Source organism: Chrysochloris asiatica, unplaced genomic scaffold (genome assembly GCF_000296735.1).
Source record: "Chrysochloris asiatica unplaced genomic scaffold, ChrAsi1.0 scaffold00167, whole genome shotgun sequence".
NCBI classification, from domain to species: Eukaryota; Metazoa; Chordata; class Mammalia; order Afrosoricida; family Chrysochloridae; genus Chrysochloris; species Chrysochloris asiatica.
Genome location: NW_006408685.1, coordinates 6,528,191 through 6,548,494, shown reverse-complemented (window position 1 = coordinate 6,548,494; position 20,304 = coordinate 6,528,191). Strand labels below are relative to the sequence as shown.

Here is a 20,304-nt window from a genome sequence, read left to right as displayed (position 1 = left end):
AATTTTAAAACATTCAGTGTTCCCATGCTCTGTTCGAGCAACTGCTTCTTGGTACAGGTACAGATTTCTCAGAAGTACAAGTATGTGTTCTGGAATACTCATATTTCACAGTGTTCTCCATAGCTTGTCATGCAAAGGTTGAGAGTAAAGCGGAAGGACCAGTAGTTGGAAAATTTGGACTTGCCGATAGAAATGATCCTGGAGAATGAATGATAGATTTCTGCAAAACAAATGATTTGTTTATTTCAAATACTTTCTTTAGACAGCATAACAGACGACTATACACATGGACCTCACCAAATGGAACACATAGAAATCAAATTGACTACATCTGTGGAAAGATAAGATGGAAAAGCTCCATATCATCAGTGGTTACATATATTCCTAGTTATTTCATCCTTTGGGCAGCAATTTTAAATATTATTGGTTTCCTAAAGTCCATCTTTAAATATTATGCTGGTTTTTGCCTTAAAGTTTATTTTGTCAGAGATTTGTACTGCCACTCTTGTTCATTTTTTATTGCAATTAGCTTGGTATATATTTTTTCCATCCTTTGACTTTTAATCTGTTTTTATATCTGTGTGTGAGATGTGTTTTTTGCAGACAACATATTGAAGAATCTTGTTTTCTTATTCATTCTGCAATCTTCCATCTCTTATCTGGTGCATTTTATCTGTTTACATTCAGTGTAATTATTGATAGGTATGGATTAATTGTGGCCATTATGTTTGTTTTTTGGGAGGTGTTGCTGCTTTCTTTGTTCTGTGTGTCTTCCTTTGCTGAGTTTATGCTTTTTGTGAGTTTCTTTCTTGTGAGTTTCCTCATAGTTTTAATGTTTCCATGTTCTTCTTGGATTTTCATTTTCTAGGTATGTTGTGAAGTGTTAATTTTCTTTGAGGTTACATTATAGTCCATTAACTTTTCTCTCCATTTAGTGCAGTCTATTTTATCCTATAATCTACCTGATCTTGTCACCATCTGGAGCTCTGTACCTACGTGTTTACCTTCTTTTACATTGTAATTGTTTTGATCATAGACTGACCTCCCAGATTCTCTGGGTTTGTTCTTATTGTTTTGTCCGGTTCTCAACTTTTCCACTTGTCTATTTAGTTCTGGGAGGTGCTGCCACGTATGTCAATCTCTAGTTATTGTCTGTTCTTTTTGGTTCTCAGTCCACAGAACTCCCTTTAGGATGTTTCATAGCACAAGGTCGGCTTTAGTAAAATCCCTTAGCTTCTGTTTATCCTGGAATGTTTTGATTACACTGTCCTATTTGATTGATAGCTTTTCTGGATAAAAGATTCTTGGTTGGCATTTTTTTTTTTCCAGTTTTTTATATATGTCTTCCCACTGCCTTCTTTCTTGCATGGCTTCTGCTGAGAGATCCAAGCTTAATTTGACTCTCGCTTGCCTTTGTATATGACACTTCTGTTTTCCCTAGCTGCTTTCAGAAGTGTCTCCTTACTTTGATTTTAGAGAGCTTGATTATGGTATATCTCGATGATTTTCTTTTGGGGTCCCTGAGTCTCATTGAGCTTCTTCAATATTTATCTTTTCACTTTGCAGGATGTTAGAGAAATTTTCTTCCAGCAGTTCTTCAACTATTTCTTCTGTGGACTTGTGTGATTCTTCTTGTTCTGGAATGCCAATAATTCTTAAGTTATTTCTCTTCATGTTGTCCAACATGAATCTTAGACCTTCTTCAGATTTTTTTAATTCTTTTTTTCTGTTTGCTCTTCTATCTTATTGGTTTTGAGCCATTTATCTTCCAGCTCACTTCCACCTCTTCTCTTTTACTCCTTTGCCCTTTCAGTGTATTGTCTATTCTGATATTCTATTATCGATCATTTGAACCTCTTTTTGTAGGTTTTGAATGGTTTCCAATGCTGTATCTATCTTATTTGATTGTTTTTGTAGCACTCTCTTGACTTCTTCCTTATTTTTCTCAACTCCATTGTAAAGTGTTTTGAAACATTTAATAATCATTTCTCTGAATTTCTTCTCAGGCATTTCCGAGGCCTGCCCTCCTTCCAGAATGGAGTCCAGGTCTACCTCGAGGTCATTTGTCTCACACATTTTATCTTGTTTCTGGACATGTGCTGATATGGCTATCTGCTTTTGCATCTTGGACATGTTTAGTGTTTATCTGTGGCCTTAATACTTAATTGAGTATGTGTTTTGTATTTTTTATGCTTTCTGATTGCTTCCAGGTTGATATGATCAGGATGTGGGTTCCCTTTTTAACTTTTATTATTGCTTAACTCAGAGTAACTTTCACAGGTGTTGTCTGCCTCTCTGGTATGTAGCAGTTGTTATTGGTTCTTGCCTGGATTTTGGTGTTTTATAGAATGTGATTGTAGCTTGGCTATTTGGCAGCAGTTTCTGTCTCTTCTTGTGGAGAGAAAGAGTCCCCCAAATGTAGAAGGCGGAGCATAAAACAGCAAAACAACAACAGCAAAAACTAAATAATAAAAACCCACCAAAAAAACTAGATTGGATACTGTAGTCTATAATCACAGAAAAAGGAGAGGAGAGAGAGAAGAAAAAAAAAAAAAAATCTGTATCCCAGTATGTGTATAACTTTTATGTCCTCTTTCAGCTTCTTGCTTTCAAAGCTGCCTGAGAAATTTCAAGATGCCACTGTTGATTGTTATGCTGTACCTCAGGATGTAATTTAATTTTTGGCCTATTTTGTTTTTAAACTCTCTTTCCCTCTCCATGCCCCTAGTTCTGGCTTATCCGTATTTTTTAAAAAAAGCAAAAGTTCTGTGCTGGCTCTTGGGCTGAGAGTATCTGTACACAGATGTGGCAGAAGAACCCACCAGTGGTGAGGGTGGGGGTGTCCACTCGCTCAGGCATCCCCTCTCGTCACCAGAAGGAGGTGTGCAAACAGTGGGGGTCAATGAATAGATTTCAATAAAAAAAAAAAAAAAAATCAGAACAAAGCAAAGCCAACAAAATGTATTGTCCACCTTTACTCTGAGGTTCCTGAGGCATTTTTCTGTGGTGTGTCTACTCCCCCTTGGTCTTGCAATTTGGTCTCACCCAAGTTGTCGTCTCAGAGTTGCCAAGTCTGACAGATTCAAAAATACATGGTTTCTTACTTTTGTTACAAATTCCACTAGCTATAAGCCTTCAAACTTTTAAAATATTCCTATCTTTGGCGTTCCACGTTTTGGAGCTCTGCTGTGAATCTGCTTTGCCTGGTATTCTGCGGTATTGCTGATGGCGAACCTCACTGCACCTTCACCCTAGCCACCTATATTAGGTAATCCTATATTAGGTAATCCATTTTTAAAAGCTGGGACCAACAGTGTTGCTCTATGAATTTTGTGGTTTTAATTTTAACATTAAGGACTTGAATCCATTTTGAATTTGTTTTTGTGTATGGTGTGACACATGAATCCTATTTCATTATATTGTATGCAGAACAGCAAATTGATAAGGAATGGCATTGCATTCATCATATAAAGAACAGTTTAAGATCTGTCTTGAAATACAATTCTGTCTGTGATAAGATAGTAAACATATGTCCACTAGGAAGACCAATTAATACTATTATTATTCAAGTTTACCCACCAACCACTAAAGCCAGTTATGAAGAAATTGAAGAATTTATCAACTTCTTCAGATTTCTGGTGTGATGCTATTGGATAAGCACTGGATTTTGAAACACAAGATCAGTGGTTCAAACCCACCAGCTGCTCCTCGGAAAGCCTACACAGGATCACTAAGAATTAGAATTGAATCAATGGCATTTAACAGCAACAACAAACCAACTTCTTCAATCTGAAATTGATCAAACATGCAATCAAGTTGATACTGGTGATTGGAAAGAGGTTGGAAACAAAGAACTTCAGTAGTTGGAAAATAGGACCCTGGTGATACAAATCATGTTGAATATCACATGATAGAATTTTGGAGGTGAAAGCTGGACAGTTACTAAGGAAGCCCATAGAAGAATTGATGCTTTTGAATTATGGTGTTGGAGGAGACTATTGAAAGTGCCATGGGCTGCCAAAAGAACAAACAGATCTGTTTTGGAAGAAGTGTAGCCAGAGTGCTTCTTGGAGGCCAGGATGGCGAAAATTCTCTCATGCTTTGGACATGTTGTCAGGAGGGACCAGTTGCAGGAGAGGGATATCTTGTTTGGTAAGGTGGAGGGTCAGAGAAAAAGAGGAAGTCCCCCAGTGAGATGGATTTGCAAAGTAGCAGCATCAATGGTCTGAAGCATGGCAACAATAGTGAGATTGGCCCAGGTTCAGGCAGTGTTTCATTCTGCTGTGCCTAAGGGTGCTACGAGTTGGTACCAACTCGAGGGCACCTAACAGCAACAAATGTTTTATTCACTGCAAATACCTTTTTGCAACAACATAAAAGGTAAATGGAATACACCAGATGAAATGCACAAGAGTCAAATTGACTACATGTATGGGAAGAGGCAATGGAGAAGTTTAGTATGATGACCCAAAACAAGGCCATGGGCAGACTGTGGAACAGATCATCAATTGCTCGTATGCATGTTAAGGCTGATGCTGAAGAAAATATAAATAATTCCACAAAAGCCAGAATATAGCATTGAATATATCACATCTGAATATAAAGACAAATTTGATACATTAGACACTATTGATCAAAGACCAGAAAGTTGAGGGATGACATCAAGAACATCATGCAGGAGGAAAGCAAAAGATCATTAAAATGGCAGGAAAGAAAGGACAAAAATGAATGTCAGAAACTTTCTTTTGAGTATAGAAAAAACAGAGTCAATGGACGAGATGTGGAAGTAAAAGAGCTGAAAAGGAAAATTAAAACTGAAGCTCAAGAAGACAAAGCCAAATATTATAATGAAATGTACAAAGACATGGAGTTACAAAATCAAAAGGGAAGAACATGCATGGCATTTCTCCAGCTGAAAAAAACTGAAGAAAAATCTTAAGCCTCAACTTAAAATATTGAATGATCTTAGGATTAAAATATTGAATGATGCAGAAAGCACCAAAAGATAATGGGGTCACTGTATTGAAATGAAATGCCAATATTCAACCATTTCAAGAGGTAGCATATGATCAAGAACTAATGGTACTGAAGGAAGAAGTCCAAGTTGCACTGAAGGCATTGGTGAAAAACAAGGATCCAAGAATTGATGAAATACAAATTGAAATCTATCAGCAAACTGATGTAGTGCCTCAAGGTCTGTTGGGAGCAACTGAGCAGAAGGTCTACAGCCTGGGAACAGTTCAACCAAGGGTTATAGCTGACCTCTTGGTTGTCACAAAATGTAACCTTGAATTGCAGACCACCAAAAGTGTGCCTTTTCAGTTGTGGCTCATGACATTGGACTGCACCCAGGCTTAGCTGCCTCTTGAGTCTGCAAAGTAGGCTGAAGGGAAAAGGAACCTGCAGAGCCGGTCTTTTTACACAGCCATGACTTTTAGCTGAGTCTGCACATAGATTTAGCTGCTCTAATCTGTGTTCCAGCTAGCTACTACAAGTTACAGATTTTCTGATAATGTTCCACTTGCTGCATGCACTATTCAGTACAAGATGTTCCTGCACTATTTACCATGCTCCAAGCACCTCATCTTGAGATGTGTACATAATAAACTTGCTGCACTGGTCTGCACCACAGTATCTCTACCAGAGTGCTGCATCTCACCTGGTCCTTACTTTACTTATTTCTTTGTATCTTGTGTCTTCCTTTTTATTCTAATCTTCCATCACCCCTACTTGGGTTTAATCATTCCACATGGGTAGTAGAGAATAGCTGATTGTCAGACGCAACAGTTGGCCCCAGGAAAGGTAAGTTTGAATTGCAAGGTTGGCTGTTCAAATTCAACAGCTTCTCCTCAGAAACCCTATACAAGTTGGCCATGAATTAGAACCAAATCGACAGCATTTGACAATAACAAAATGTAGAAAAGATTGGCATTGTCAAAGACTTCATTTAGCTTGGGATCCATAATTAGCAACCATAGAAGCATCAGGCAAGAAATCAAACAACATATTGCAGTGGGTAAAAGATCTCTTAAAGGCGTTAAAGAGCAAAGATATCAACCTGAGGACTAAGGCGCACCTGCCTTAAATGATGATATTTTGAGTCACCTCATATGCATGTGAAAATTGGACAATGAGTACAAAAGACTAGAAAATAATAAATGCATTTGATTTATGATGTTGAAGAAGAATATTGAAAGCAGTATGAACTCCCAGAAGAATGAACAAATCTGTTTTTGAGGAAGTACAACCAGAATGCTTCTTAGAAGTGAGGTTGGTGAGACTTCATATCTCATACTGCAGACAAATTATAAGGAATATCTAGTTCCTGGAGAAGGACATCATGTTTGGTAATCTAGAGGGTCATCAAAAAAGAGGTAGACACTCAGGAGATAGATTGACATGATGGCAGCAACAAAGGGCTTAAACGTAACAAGAATTGTGAAGATGGTGCAGGACTGTGCCTTGTTTCATTCTTTTGTGCATAGGGACACTGCAAGTTGAAACCTACTAAATGGCACCTAACAACAACAATCTGTGAACATGGGAAATCTTTCCATTTATTTAAGTCTTCTTTAATCTCTTACAATAATGTTTTGTAATTTTCAGTGTATAAATATGTCATAGATTGAACTCTGTAATCCCCAAATATGTGTCAACTTGGCAGGGCCACAATTCTCAGTGTTTTGACATGCATTTCCCCCATTATGAAATCTGACATGGTCATCATAGCCATTGTAAGTTTAGGATGGAATGTGAAACTCTTAATCAGAAGACAGTATACACGTGATCCAATGTAAGGGTAGTTTCACTGTAACACATTTATTTTATGAGACACAAAAGGAGCAAGAATTAGGCCAGGAAGGGACTGTCACAAAGAAAGAACTGAGAACTGAGCACATTCTTACTTACTGATGAATATCAAAGCCCACAGCCTTTGGTATGGGTTGCATTTCAATGTAAAGAAAACAAAAACCCTCACCCCTGGACCAAGAAACAACATCCATATCAGTGGATAAAAGATAAAGTTGTCAAAGGCTTCATTTTGCTGGGATAAATCATCAACACTCATGGAAGCAACAGTCAAGAAATCAAATGCATTAGACAAATCTGCTGCCAAGACCTTTTTAAAATATTGAAGAGCAAAGATGTCAATTTGAGGACTAAGGTGTGCCTGACCCGAGTGATACTGTTTTCAGTAAGCTCATATGCATGTGAAAGTTGGACAGTGAATAAGGAAGACTACAGAAGAATTGATTCCTTTGAGTTATGGTGTTTGAGGAGAATATTAAAAGTACCATTGGCTTACAAAAGAACAAACAAATCTGTGTTGGAAGAAGTACAGCTAGAGTGCTCCTTTGAAGCCAGGATGGCTAAACTTTGTCTCTCATACTTCAGACATATTATCAGGAGGGACCAGTCAATAGAAAAAAGATATGTTTGGTAAAGTGGAGGGTTAGAGAAAAATAGGAAGAACCTCTATGAGATGGATTGGCATGATGGTGGCAGTGATGGACTCAGACATAGCAGCGATTATGAGGTTGGCCTAGGACCGGTCAGTGTTTCATTCTTTTGTGTACAGTGTCAATATGAGTCAGTACTGACTCAATAGCACCTAACAACAACAGCATTCAGAGTTGTGGAATCATCACCACAATGTTAGAACATTTTCATAACTCCCAAAATAAACCTAGTACCTATTAGTCATCACTTCCCACTCCCCACACTCCTCTCCTACCTCAGCCCTTGGGAACTACTAATCCATTTTCTGTCACTATGTTGTTGCTGCTAGGTGCTGTGATAATTAAGGCTATATTGCGTAGTGGTTATGAATCGGGCTGTGAACCGTAAGGACAGCAGTTAGAAACTTCCAGCCACTCCACGGGAGAAAGATGATGCTTTCTGCTCCTGTAAAGATTTACAGCCTTGGAAACCCTGTACAGGGTTGCTATGAGTCGGAACCGACTCCACAGCACTTAACAACAACAACAACAACAGCATCAGCTTGGCTAGGCCCGGATACTCAGTGGTTTGGCAGTTAGGAGACAGTAATCCACCATGATGAGATCTAATATAATGAAATCACCCCATCATGTCATCTGATGTGATAAGTTTTGATCTCATGTGTTGTAATTCCTCATTCCTATGAAGTGGCACTGTAGTATAAGAACTGCAATGAAAAACCAGTTTGAACCACAAGGTCAGTCATTAAAACCCATCAGCTCCTCCTGGGAGACACTATATAGGGTCACTATGAGTCAGAACTCACTCGACAGCACTGAACAACAGTGATGTTAAGATATCGCATGCATTCTACAGAATTCGCTTATATCTTTTGAGATATAAAAGGAGAGAGAAGTGAGGAGAAAAAGTAACCTATAACCATCAAGAAATAAGAGCTGGGAGTGGAGTGCGTCATTGGGCCTTGGGGTCTAACAATTTGAAGAGCCTAAATGCACAGAAAAATTGATACTGAGACACATGGAGATCTCCAAGGAATGCTGGACCTACAGATGCTGAAAGAATGTAAGGACCTTTCTCCAGAGCTAGTGCTCTAAATTCGGTTTTCTAGCTTCTGAAAGTGAGAACATAAATTTCTGTTTGTTAAAGTCATCTACTGTGGCATTTGAATTACAGCAGCACTAGATAACTAAGACAGGTGCCGTCGAATTTGTTCTCACTCATATCGGCCCTATGTACAAACAAAAGAAACACTGCCCAGTCCTATGCCACCCTTTCATTTTTTGTTATGTTTGAGTCCATTGTTTCAACTACAGTGTCTCATTTCACATGAATGTAACCATATAACATATGGTCTATGGTAATTTCCTTATTTCACTTAGCATAGTGTTTACATGTTGTAGCAGTACTTGATTCCTTTTCATGAATACTATTCCATTGTATGTACATACCAACTGTTTTTAATCCATCACTTCATGGACATATTTGTTCTTTCTACATTTGGCTATTAGAAAAAATGTTGTTATGAACATTTACATACAAGTTTCTGAGTAGAGATACATTTTCAATTAACTTGGGCATATGCTCTTTGTTATTGTTATTACATGCCACCGAGTCACTTTTGACTCATAGCAACCCTGTTTCTGAAACTACAAATCTTTGTTGGAAAAGAAATTCTTATCTTTCTCCTGTGGAGCAGCTAGTGGGTTTAAATCACCGACCTTGTAGTTCACACTCCAATGCTTGTCTCACATAATGCCTATTATTGCTGTTAAATGGAATTGAATCAGTTCAGATTCATAGTGACCCTATATAGGGTTTTCAAGGAGCAGCTGGTGGGTTTGAACAGCTGACCTTGTGGTTCAAAGTCCAGTGTTGATCTTACAATGCCATGCCAGAAGTCCATAGAATACCTAGGCAATGGAATTTCTGTGTCATATGTAATCTTATATTAAAAATTTTGAGGAAATACTAGACTGTTTTTCAAAGAGGCTCAAACACTTTACATCTTCACCAACAGTATACAAGTATTCTAACTTCATCACATGCTGGTCATCATTTGTTATTATGTTTTTATGTGCCATCAAATTGACTCTGATTCATAGCCAACACTGTGAACAACAGAACAAAACACTGCCCCATCTTGAGCCATCACCACAATTGTTGCTGAATTTGTTATAGATCTTTTAAAACATTATTATTATTATAGCCATTCCAATAAAAGTGAGTGTGAAGAGGCATCTGATTGTGGATTTGATTTGAATATTGCTAATTACTAATGCTGTTGAACATATTTCCATTTGCTTATTATTTGTATATATTATTTGGTGAAATTCTTATTTTGAAATTGAGTTAATTTTCCTTTTTATTATTAAAAGTAAGAGTTATTTACATATTCTTTATACACGTCCCTTGTCAGATGTGTGATTTGCATTTTTTTTTTTTCCTAGTCTGTGACTGTCTTTTCACTTTAGTGGTACAGTCATTTAACAGCATAAAAATTGTTGAAAATATCTTACCCGAACTATTTCACAGTCAACATTTAATTCAGTTGCAACTGCTTCAATTTTCTCTCTACAAACAGAGCCCAGGCTCGTCATGCCATTGTCCCAGTACTTCTTAAGAGTGGCTAAGTCTCGATCACTGAACTGAGTACGATCTTGTAGCTGTAAAATACATTTTTAAGAATTAGAATTATCAAAGGAAATAATATTATAGAAAGAAACATTAGGATGAGATGTGCTAGGTTATTTTCAAAACATAATAATTGCCAAAGACATTTCATAATTCTTACTCTGCATTTCTACATTCTGAAAACAACTATTTTCATTGTATTTATTTCCATAATATGATGTACTAGAATTAAATGAGTAGAATTTTTAAACTGATGACAGTTAAACAATGTTGACGGTAAAAGTTTTTTATTGTATAAACAGCACATGTTAATTGTAGATAATACAGATATATTAAAAGTTAATTAAAATCACTCACAATTTTGGAAATGACCACTCATTAACTTTTTAGTACATATTCTTTCAAAATCCCTTTCTATGCATATACTTGTTCATATTCATACACTAAAAACATTCTATGATACTACAAAAGTAGTATCATTCCAGAGTGCTGCCTTTAAGTAAATTAGCCTAGATTTGCCAGCCATACAGAGGTCTATTAAAGTTACAATTACTTAAAAGAGTAATAAGAAGTATGTGGGAAGATAACATTGTTTTCATTGTTGCTAAGTGCGGTCTAGTTAGTTCTGACTCATTGGCTGGTGGGTTTGAATTGCCAACCTTGCAGTTCAGTGCATATCATACAGCACAACACCAGGACTCCATATTAGTAATACTGTAAGTGACAAATTATGACAATACATGTTAAGCAGAAGCTTCTGCAGGAGGTGGGGTTAGTTTTAAAGCTAAGACTCTTTTTTTAACTAAGAAAATGAATAGGGTTGTTGTTGTTTATGTTAGGTGCCATCGAGTCAGTACCGACTCATGGCGACCTTATTTTGCACAACAGAACGAAACACTGCTCAGTCCTGTGCCAATAACTAAGATAATAAAAACCAATTAGCATTAAAATAATAAATACTCACTTAGAAAATGGTAAAAAATGTATCAGTGAAAAAAGTCAGTGCTCCCTTAAAGTTGGATACTTTTTTTTCTTTTGAACTCTAAAGCCATGTTCACAGTAAAAGGCATCATACACTTCTGATTCAAACAGGGAATTTTCTTGCTGATTTTGTGAAAATAATAGATTTCAAGTAACTCCGGCAATAGAGGTGAAAGGTGAAGCTTAACCCAAATGACTACATATTTTATTGACTTCATTTTGCATATACTGCGATGCAGTAGATAGAAAACCTCTGATATGTTCATCAACCTTAAAGACAACTTTTGCTTTTCTTTTTAAAATAAAAACAGATGATAAAACTCTGCTGAGCTTGTATGATATGCAAGTATTTCAATTAAATGTGAAACTGAACCATATATATATGTTGCTGTTGTTGTTGTCGAGTGCCATCGAGTCGGAACCGACTCATAGCGACCCCATGCACAGCAGAACAAAAGAATGTCCGATACTGGGCCAACCTCACTACCACTGCCACTTGACGCCATCAATGATGCCACCTGGCTGATCCATCTCGATATATATATACTTAAAAGCAACCCCTTTGCATTAGGAACTAAATCATACACTTTGTTTAATTACAATGATTATAATCCCCTCCATCCCTCCATGTACCATCAGTTAACAGTATTTCTCTCTATTCATTTTAGCTCTTTTTTCTTTTTTTTCAACACTCAGGCATATATAATAATTTAAACAACCAAAGGGCACATTCTGCAAGCCTGCCTCCTGGCTGCCGACTCTCAGTCCCTCACTTTCCATGAATCTAGAGTCCTCAGTAGCTCCCTCTTTCCATGTTCCCATCTCTGCCCCCATCTCTGCCTCTCTGGATAGCATCCCGCATTCTACCTGTGCTCCTCTTCTTCAATGGTCCTAGGGTCCTCCACCTCTGGACTGTAAGATTAACTACTCCCTGTTTTTTGTTACAAAACTTCTACCTTTGTGACAGTTGCAATTAGTCATGATAACAATTACTCTCTATTGAATCATAAGAGTCTCATCCCCGTGTCTTTTCACCAGACCCATCTAGACAAGATGAAAACTATTCAGTGGGGACTCTATCTTCCCCCGCACACCCTTAAACTAAACTCCCTCTGTTTTCTTTCTTAGTCTTCCATATACTGTGTACTACTCTGCCTTATCCGAATCATCAATGCAGACACTAACCTATTCTGTTGTGATTACAATCTTGTTTTTTGATTTTTCCCCCATCTTTCTAATAAATTCCAAGATACTTGAGGTGCTGAGCACCACACACTGTTAAAAGCTTAAGCCAGATTATTCAACAAAAGGGTAGTGGTTTGAACCCACCAAGAGTCACCCCAAAAGAAGGTCTGGCAGTCTGTTTTCAAAAAAGTCACTTCCTTGAAAACTCTGCTCTGACACACATAGGTCACCGTGAGTTAGAATCAACTCTATAGCAACTAACACAAATAACATGAGTTCCATAATTTCAGGGATCATGCCTTTTGCATTTAGATTCATTAAACAATCAAATTATTGTCAATAAGTTGTGTATCTATAAAAAGTTGAATTGGCAAAAGGTGTGTTATATATTTGCAGTTCTCAACTATGAAAAAAACAAACAAGCAAACATTAAATGCTGAGGCTGCTTATGTACAACCAAGGAATTTAGTTCCTTGCTTTGGAGGGTTAGAGTCATGGTTTCATGGGACATCCAAGGTAATTTGTATACTAATAGCTTGTTGCACAGTGCATAGAATTTTAAAAATCTTCAAGTGACTAAAGCACAATAATTGGTCTCAAGTTGCCTGGAACAACAAAGGAAGAAGAAAAGTCAGGAATAGGGGAGGATATGCAACTCACATCTAATTGCCTACATGAATAACGCTACCTTTGCCATGAGACCAGAACTGGATGATGCTTGGCTAACATTACTGAATGTTTTGATCAAATATTACAAAGAAAAATATTGATTGCAAGGGAGAAAATATAGAAAATAATTAAAAATTTCTCACATACTATAGAGATTTTGGATCTATGGAGGGTGGAGGAACCCCTGGAACTATTGCCCTGCGATAATCTTTAAACCTTAAACTAAAAATATCCTCTGAAGTATTCTTAAAAGCAAACAATAATTTAACTTAACTAGTAAAAATTCACTCTTGGCTCTAGCCGTCTGTGGCTAGGTCCTTGTCCATGGCTTTAGAAATTCTCAGGTTTCATCACAATTCTGATCAACCAGCCTTTCCTAGTCTCTCTGCCATCTCCAGGCCGACAGGAGTTTATGGAATGTGGTCCAATTCAGCCTATATATTCATTGCTGCCTTTCTCCCTCTTCCACTCATTAGTAGACCAACGTAATCACCAATAAGCTTACAGGTCTGTACATGTGTTCCCTTTGAGATTCTGTCTTGGAGAGGGGGTTTTTCCTGAAGGGACTGGATTGCTTTCCTTGATGATTCACTGGCAAACAACTTGCTTGTTCTTGTAGTAGCCAATCATACTGACATTTTTGTTTTCAATTTTTCCTGCTGATCTTTCTTTCAAGAAGTAGCTGCTGCTCCTTGAGCTGCTCAAGAACTGGTCTGCATGTCCTTTCAGGTAGGAATATCCCACTCAGAAAGTTCTGGATGAGGATGAGGGTTTCACCTAAAGGTCTTATACACTACAAAGGCTCCGAAAGAAGCCTATTTCACTGAGGAAGTTATAAAACTCCTTTTAGGTATTGCAATCAGTTATAAGCTGAAGACAGGCTTACAAGTTTTCTCTATATATGTGTTGCCATATTCCTTAATATCCCACTCAAGTGTCTATTTTACCATAGTAAGCAAGGGAAAAAACATTTATAAGACAATCAGGCATCTTAATATTATTCCCCTCTTTTACCCATTCAGACTATGCCTCAATCCCTGTATCATAGAGTTCTGTTGTTCCAAGGCTGAGCATACATCACTATTTACCTTTGTCCCATTTAGCCCATGCAAACCTGCCTAAGTGTTCCCCTATCTACTTTGTTCTTCCATTCCCTTCCCCCTTTTTGTGTATTGCCCTCCCCAATATCTAAATTACGATGTGTCTATTCCCTAACCTGGCTCTAGTGTGCCCTCCCTCCCACTCCTGGTAGCCAACAAAGACTTTTCTCTTTCTTTCTTTTAGTATGGATATCTTTCCTTAAGCTTCATATTTTTAATGTTCCCATGTTTTTCCTGGTTTTTCTTCTTCTTGATATGTTGTGAAGTATTAATTTTCTTTGAGGATACCCTATAGTCTATTAACTTTTTCCTCCATTTAAACCAATCTATTTTAGCCTGCAAACTATCTAACCACCTCATCACTGGGATCTCTGTTCCTATATTTTTTACCTGTTTTCACAATGTAGTTGTTTTGATCATTAACTGACCTCCCAGACCCTTTGAATTTATTCTTAAAGTTATGTTCTGTTCTGAACTCTTTCATACGCCGATTGAGTTCTAGGTAGTGTTAGCACTCATGCCAATCTCAGATTGTTGTTTGTTCTTGTTGGTTCTCCGTCCAAAGAACTCCTTATAGGATGTTTTGAAGTACTGTGTTGGCATTGACAAAGTCCCTTAGCTTCAGTTTATCTTGGAATGTTTTTATTACACCACTGCATTTGATTGACAGCTTTACTGTGAAGACGATTCTTGAGTGACAGTTTTGGTGTTGTTGTTTTTCTCTTTCTTTCAGGGTTTTATATATGTCACCCATTGCCTTCTTGCTTGCATGTTTTCTGCTGAAAAAGCAGAGCTTAATCTGATTTGTTTGCCTTTGTAAGGATTGCTTCTACTTTCGGGATTATCTCCTTATGTTTGATTTTGGAGAGCTTGCTTATGATATGTGTTAGTGATTTCCTTTTAGGATCTATCCTTCCTGGGGTTTGCTGAGATTCTTGAATGCTTATCTTTTCGTTTTTCAGGATATTAAGGAAATTTTCTTCCAGAAGCTGTTCAACTATCTCCTCTGTGGTCTTCTGTGATTCCTCCTGTTCTGGAATTCCAATAATTCTCAAATTAGTCCTCTTCATATTGTCCCATATGAATCAGAGTTTTTTCAGTGTTTTTATTTATTTATTTATTTATTTTTTATTTTCTGCTTGCTCTTCTATCTTAGCAGGATTGAGAGATTTGCCTTTCAGCTCACTGGTTCTGGCTTCCATCTGTTCAATTCTACTCCTTTGCCCTTTCCATGTATTTTCCATTTCTGATATTTTATTATCAATCATTTAGACCTACTTTTGCATGTTTTGATTGTTTCGAATATTTCTATCTTATTTTATTGTTGTTGTAACACTTTCCTGACTTCTGCCTTATTTTTCTCAACCTTTCTGTGGAGCATTTGTTTTCACCTCAATATCATTCTCCTGAATTATTTCTCAGGTAGTTCCAAAGCCTACCCTCCTTCTAATGGGAAGTATGGGTCTAACTGAAGGTAATTTGTTTAAATTATTCTATCTTGTTTCTGGACATGAGCCAAAATCTTTGACTCTCTCTTTGGCATCTTCAATAATTAGATTGTGTTTTCAATAATTAGATGAATGCATATTGATGTATTATTAAGCTCTTTTACTGTCTTATTAAGCTCTCTTATTGGCTCCAGGACATATGATCAGGAGATGTGCTTCCCTCTTCACTTTTTTTACTACTCAACTCAGGGGACCTCTAGCAAGTTTTTGCTGTCTATCTGATGTATAGCAGCTGGTTTTGGCCCTTGCCTGGATTGTGTGATTTTTATAAGGTGTCATTATAACTCAGATATATGACCACAATTACTGTCTGTTTTGGGATCATAGGGAAAGAAAGAGCCCCATCCCCAATGTAAAAGGGGAACTAAAAAATCAAAAAAAAATAATACCACAACAACAGAGAACAAACAAGATAGCAGATAGAGTGGAAGTGCAGTGAGGAGCTCTGTCAGCAACAACACAGTACCAGATCAAATAAGCTCAGGGGATGGTCTTATGACTCTGAACCACTTATAAAGAAATATTTAGAAAGTTGGAAGGCTTACAGACAGTGGAATGTGTAGTAGAAGCAAGAAATCCAGTTCTTTCTAATAGAAGGTGCTCAGCTGCTCCCTTAGTAGCCATCTTGGGGGAGACCAAACTGGGGAAGGACCAGAGCAGCCACGAACACCTGACAGAACCGTGGAGATAAAGTTGTGGACATTAATATTCGTATCTATTTATTGGCCTCTCATTGTCTGTGCACCTCCATGCTGTTGACTAGAGGGGGTGCCCCCATCCCTGGAGGGTTCTATTATGCATGCACACAGATCTCCTCAAAATTTAAAGGGACAATTTCCACTTAAAACCAAACGGCAGTGCAAAACAGCCACAGCTGGCCTTGAACTGTTTATCACTAGGAAAAATAACTGAATGGGGGTTATGGAGCAGGACAGGCAGAGTAAAAAGGAAACAGGCTGAAAATTAAATCCTGAGTTATGTCATAACAACCAACAGTGGCATCTTGAAATTTTTAGGAAGAAGAGTGAAAAGGGAAATCCATCTCCTGATCACATCTACCTGGAGGAAATCAGAAAACATAAAAAAATATCAAAACACGTACCCATCTAAGTTTTAAGGCCACACTGAATATGCCCAAAAAAACAGAAAGAGATGGCCATATCAGCTCATGTCCAGAAACAAGATAAAGTGACTGAGACAAATGATCTGGAGGTAAATCTACACTCTATACTGGAAGGAGAGCAGGCTTTGGAAATGCCTGAAAAGGGATTCAGAAAAATGATTATGAAATGTATCAAAATACTTAATAATGGAGTTGAGAAAATAAGGAAGAAGTCAGGAAAGCACTACTGGAACAATCAAATAAGATATATATGACATTGGAAACAATTCAAAATCTACAGAAAGAGATCCAAATGATTAATAATAGAATATCAGAAATGGACAATACACTGAAAGAGCAAAGGAGCAGAATTGAAGAGATGGGAGCCAGAACTAGTGAGCCGGAAGATAAATCTCTCAATACCACTAAGATAGAAGAATAAACAGAGAAAAAGATAAAATAATATCTGAAGAAAGTCTAAGATTCATGTTGGACAACATGAAGAGGAGTAACTTAAGAATTATCGGCATTCTGGAGCAAGAAGAATCACACAAATCCACAGAAGAGATAGCTGAAGAACTTCTGGAAGAAAATTTCCCTAACATCCTGAAAAGCAAAAAGATAAGCATCCAAGAAACTCAACAAATCCCAGGAAGTATAGATCCTAAAAGAAAAACACCAAGACATATAATAATCAAGCTCACAAAAATCAAAGATAAGGACGGAATCCTGAAGGCAGCTAAGGAAAAGAGCAAGCAAATCAGACTAAGCTCAGATTTCTCAACAGAAAACATGCAGACAAGAAGGCAATGGGGAGACATATATAAAACACTGAAAGAAAAAAGCTGCCAACCAAGACTCCTCTACCCAGCAAAGCAATCTATCAAATATGACTTTGTAATCAAAACATTCCAGGATAAACAAGAGCTAAGGGATTTTGTCAAAACCAACCCTGTGATGAAAAACATCCTAAAGGGAGTTCTGTGGACAAACAATCAGCAAGAACAGACAGCAACCAGAGATTGATGTACATGGCAGCATCACCCAGAAGTCAATCGAAAAATGGAAGAGTAGAGAACAGAATAAAACTATAAGAACAAATTCAGAGAATCTGGGAAGTCAGTCTATGATCAAAACAATTACAATGTGAAAGAAGGTAAACACAGAGGAACAGAGATCTAGGTGGTAGGAAGGTCAAGTAAATTACAGTATAAAATAGACTGTCTTAAATGAAGGAGCTCTGGTAGCATAGTGGTTACGAATTGGGCTGCGAGTTGCAAGATCAGCAGTTTGAAACTACCAGTAGTTTCATGGGAGAATGATGAGGCGGTCTGCTCCCATAAAGATTTACAGCCTCAGAAACCCTGTGTAGGGTTGCTATGAGTCAGAACCAACACCACGGCACATAACAACAACAACAACAAATGAAAGGAAGAGTTAATGGAATATAAGGTAACCACAACGGTAGGGTTGGGGTAGGGGGGTTCAGGAGAGGTAGAGGGAGGCAATGGTAGAGCACAGGGTAAAGGTAGACATATCATAGTTCAGGTGTTGGGGATGGCAATACAAGAATGACAAGGAGGTGGAAGAACAAGGTAGATAGGGGAACACTGAGATGGGCTAAGTGGGACAGAGGTAAATAGTGATGCATGCTTAAACTTAGAACAACAGGACTCTGTGATACAGGGATCTAGGCATAATTTGAAGAAGGGAAATTATACTAAGATGCTTGACTGTCTTATGAATATTGGTTTCCCTTGACTACTATTGCAAAATAGACACTTGAGTAGGATAGAAAGGTATGTTGGGAAATATGATTACAGAAAACTTGTAAGCTAATTTTCAGCCTATAACTGATTGAAATACCTAAAAGGGGTTCTAGAACTTGCCCAGTGAAACAGGCCTCTTGCGGAGCCTTTGCAGAGTATAGGACATTAGGTGGAATCCTGAATCCCATCCAGAACCTTCTGAGGTGGGACATTCCCATTAAAAAGGACAAGCAGACCAGCCTGGAATAGCTAGAGCGACAGAAGATGCATCTTCAAAGAAATATCATCAAGAAAAACCCAAAACAAAAATGGTAGTATGGCTGACTGTTGTTAGAATATGTAAGCTGTTCACCGGAAGGCCATCAAGGCAAGCAATCAAGTTCTTTCAGGACACCCACACACACAAACACATAAGACTGAAAATCAAATGGAACACATGATCAGGCATGTAAGCTTGCTGGAGAGCACGTTGGTCTATTGGTGAGTGGAAGAGGGAGAAAGGCAGCAATGGGCTGAGTTCAATCACGGTCCATTGATTCCCGTTGACCTGGAGATGAGCGAGAGAAGAGGAAGGGCTGTTTTTTCCAAAGTGTGGTAAGACCTGGGGACCCCTTAGCCCATGGACAAGGACATAGCCACAGAGGGCTAGAGCTATGAGTGAAGCATCCAGCTGATATGAAGTGAGGGGAGATGAACAAGAAATTTTCAGATAGTATCCAATTGATTTAGCTTCAATGGCTTGATAATCAGAACTTGACTAAAGGAAGATTATTTTTTTAATTATATATTAGGTAGAGGAAACAAGGGTAAATTGCTACAATTTGACGAACCTGGCCTATACTCAAGGAAGTAGTAACTCTAAATACCAACAGAGAGGGAAGGAGTCTTCACATCAAGTACCAATGCTATCCCTTCTCTACTCAGGATAAATATGGATGGGCAACTTAGACATTGGCTACCTAAAATGAGGGGGCAACAAAGGCACAAAGTGACTGGCTTACAAGGTTTCAAGAGGGAGTTTAATTTAAGAGTGTGGGGGGAAAGAAAGAGTCCCCACTGAATAGTTTTCATCATGTCTAGATAGGTCTGGTTAAAAGAGATGGGAATAAGGTTCTTATGATTCAATAGTGAGTAATTCTTATCATGACTAATTGTGACTGTCACAATTGTAAAGGTAGAAGTTTTGTAACAAAAATGGGGGAGCAGTTAATCTTACAGAGGATCCTAGGACCATCAAGGGAGAAGAGCACAAGCGGAATCCAAAACCTTATCCAGAGAAGCAGTGACACCAGAGATGAAGGCAGAGCTGGGACATGGAGAGGGTGAGTGGCTGAGGACTCTAGATTCATGGGAAGAGAGAGGGACTAAGAGATGGTGGCCATGAGGCAGACTTGCAAAATGTGCCCTTTGGTGATATAAATTATTATATATACCTGAGTGCTTTTTTTGTTAAGAACTAAAGTGAATAGAGAGAAATACTTTTAACTGATGGTAAATGAAGGGGATTGTAATCATTGTGATGAAACAAGTTGTATGATTTGTTGAATGTAAAACTAATTATCTGCCCTGTAAACTTTAACTCAATCCATAATAAAAACTTAAAGAAAAAAAAGAGAAAGAAATCAAATTGTTGTGGACTATGTAAGACTGGTCAGAGGTTCGAGGCCCTATAGGCCCGAATGTAACAAATGAGGCCACTGGCAGTTAATGGCAAATTGTTTTTCATCTTAATATTGTTACATGTATTAATTTAATACACGGAGCTCTTGATAATCCACAGATAAATGTGATATTTTCCTAAAGCCTAAGACTAAAAGTTGCAAGCTCAAGCCTTTCTCCAAAAGGATTAACTAAAAATATCTTAGCTACTTCTCGGTTCTTTGTTCTATAGACAAAGA

The 20,304-nt window shown here is 37.8% G+C and overlaps 1 protein-coding gene across 1 annotated transcript in view; it reads right to left on the bottom strand.

Moving 5' to 3' along the window:
* The window catches only part of HDX (highly divergent homeobox), a 395,136-nt gene that overhangs the window by 189,479 nt on the left and 185,353 nt on the right, over positions 1 to 20,304 (bottom strand). The window contains exon 4 of the mRNA XM_006871312.1: positions 9,978 to 10,124. Within this exon, the coding sequence (XP_006871374.1) occupies positions 9,978 to 10,124 (147 nt within the window). The remainder of the gene's footprint in view (positions 1 to 9,977; positions 10,125 to 20,304) is intronic.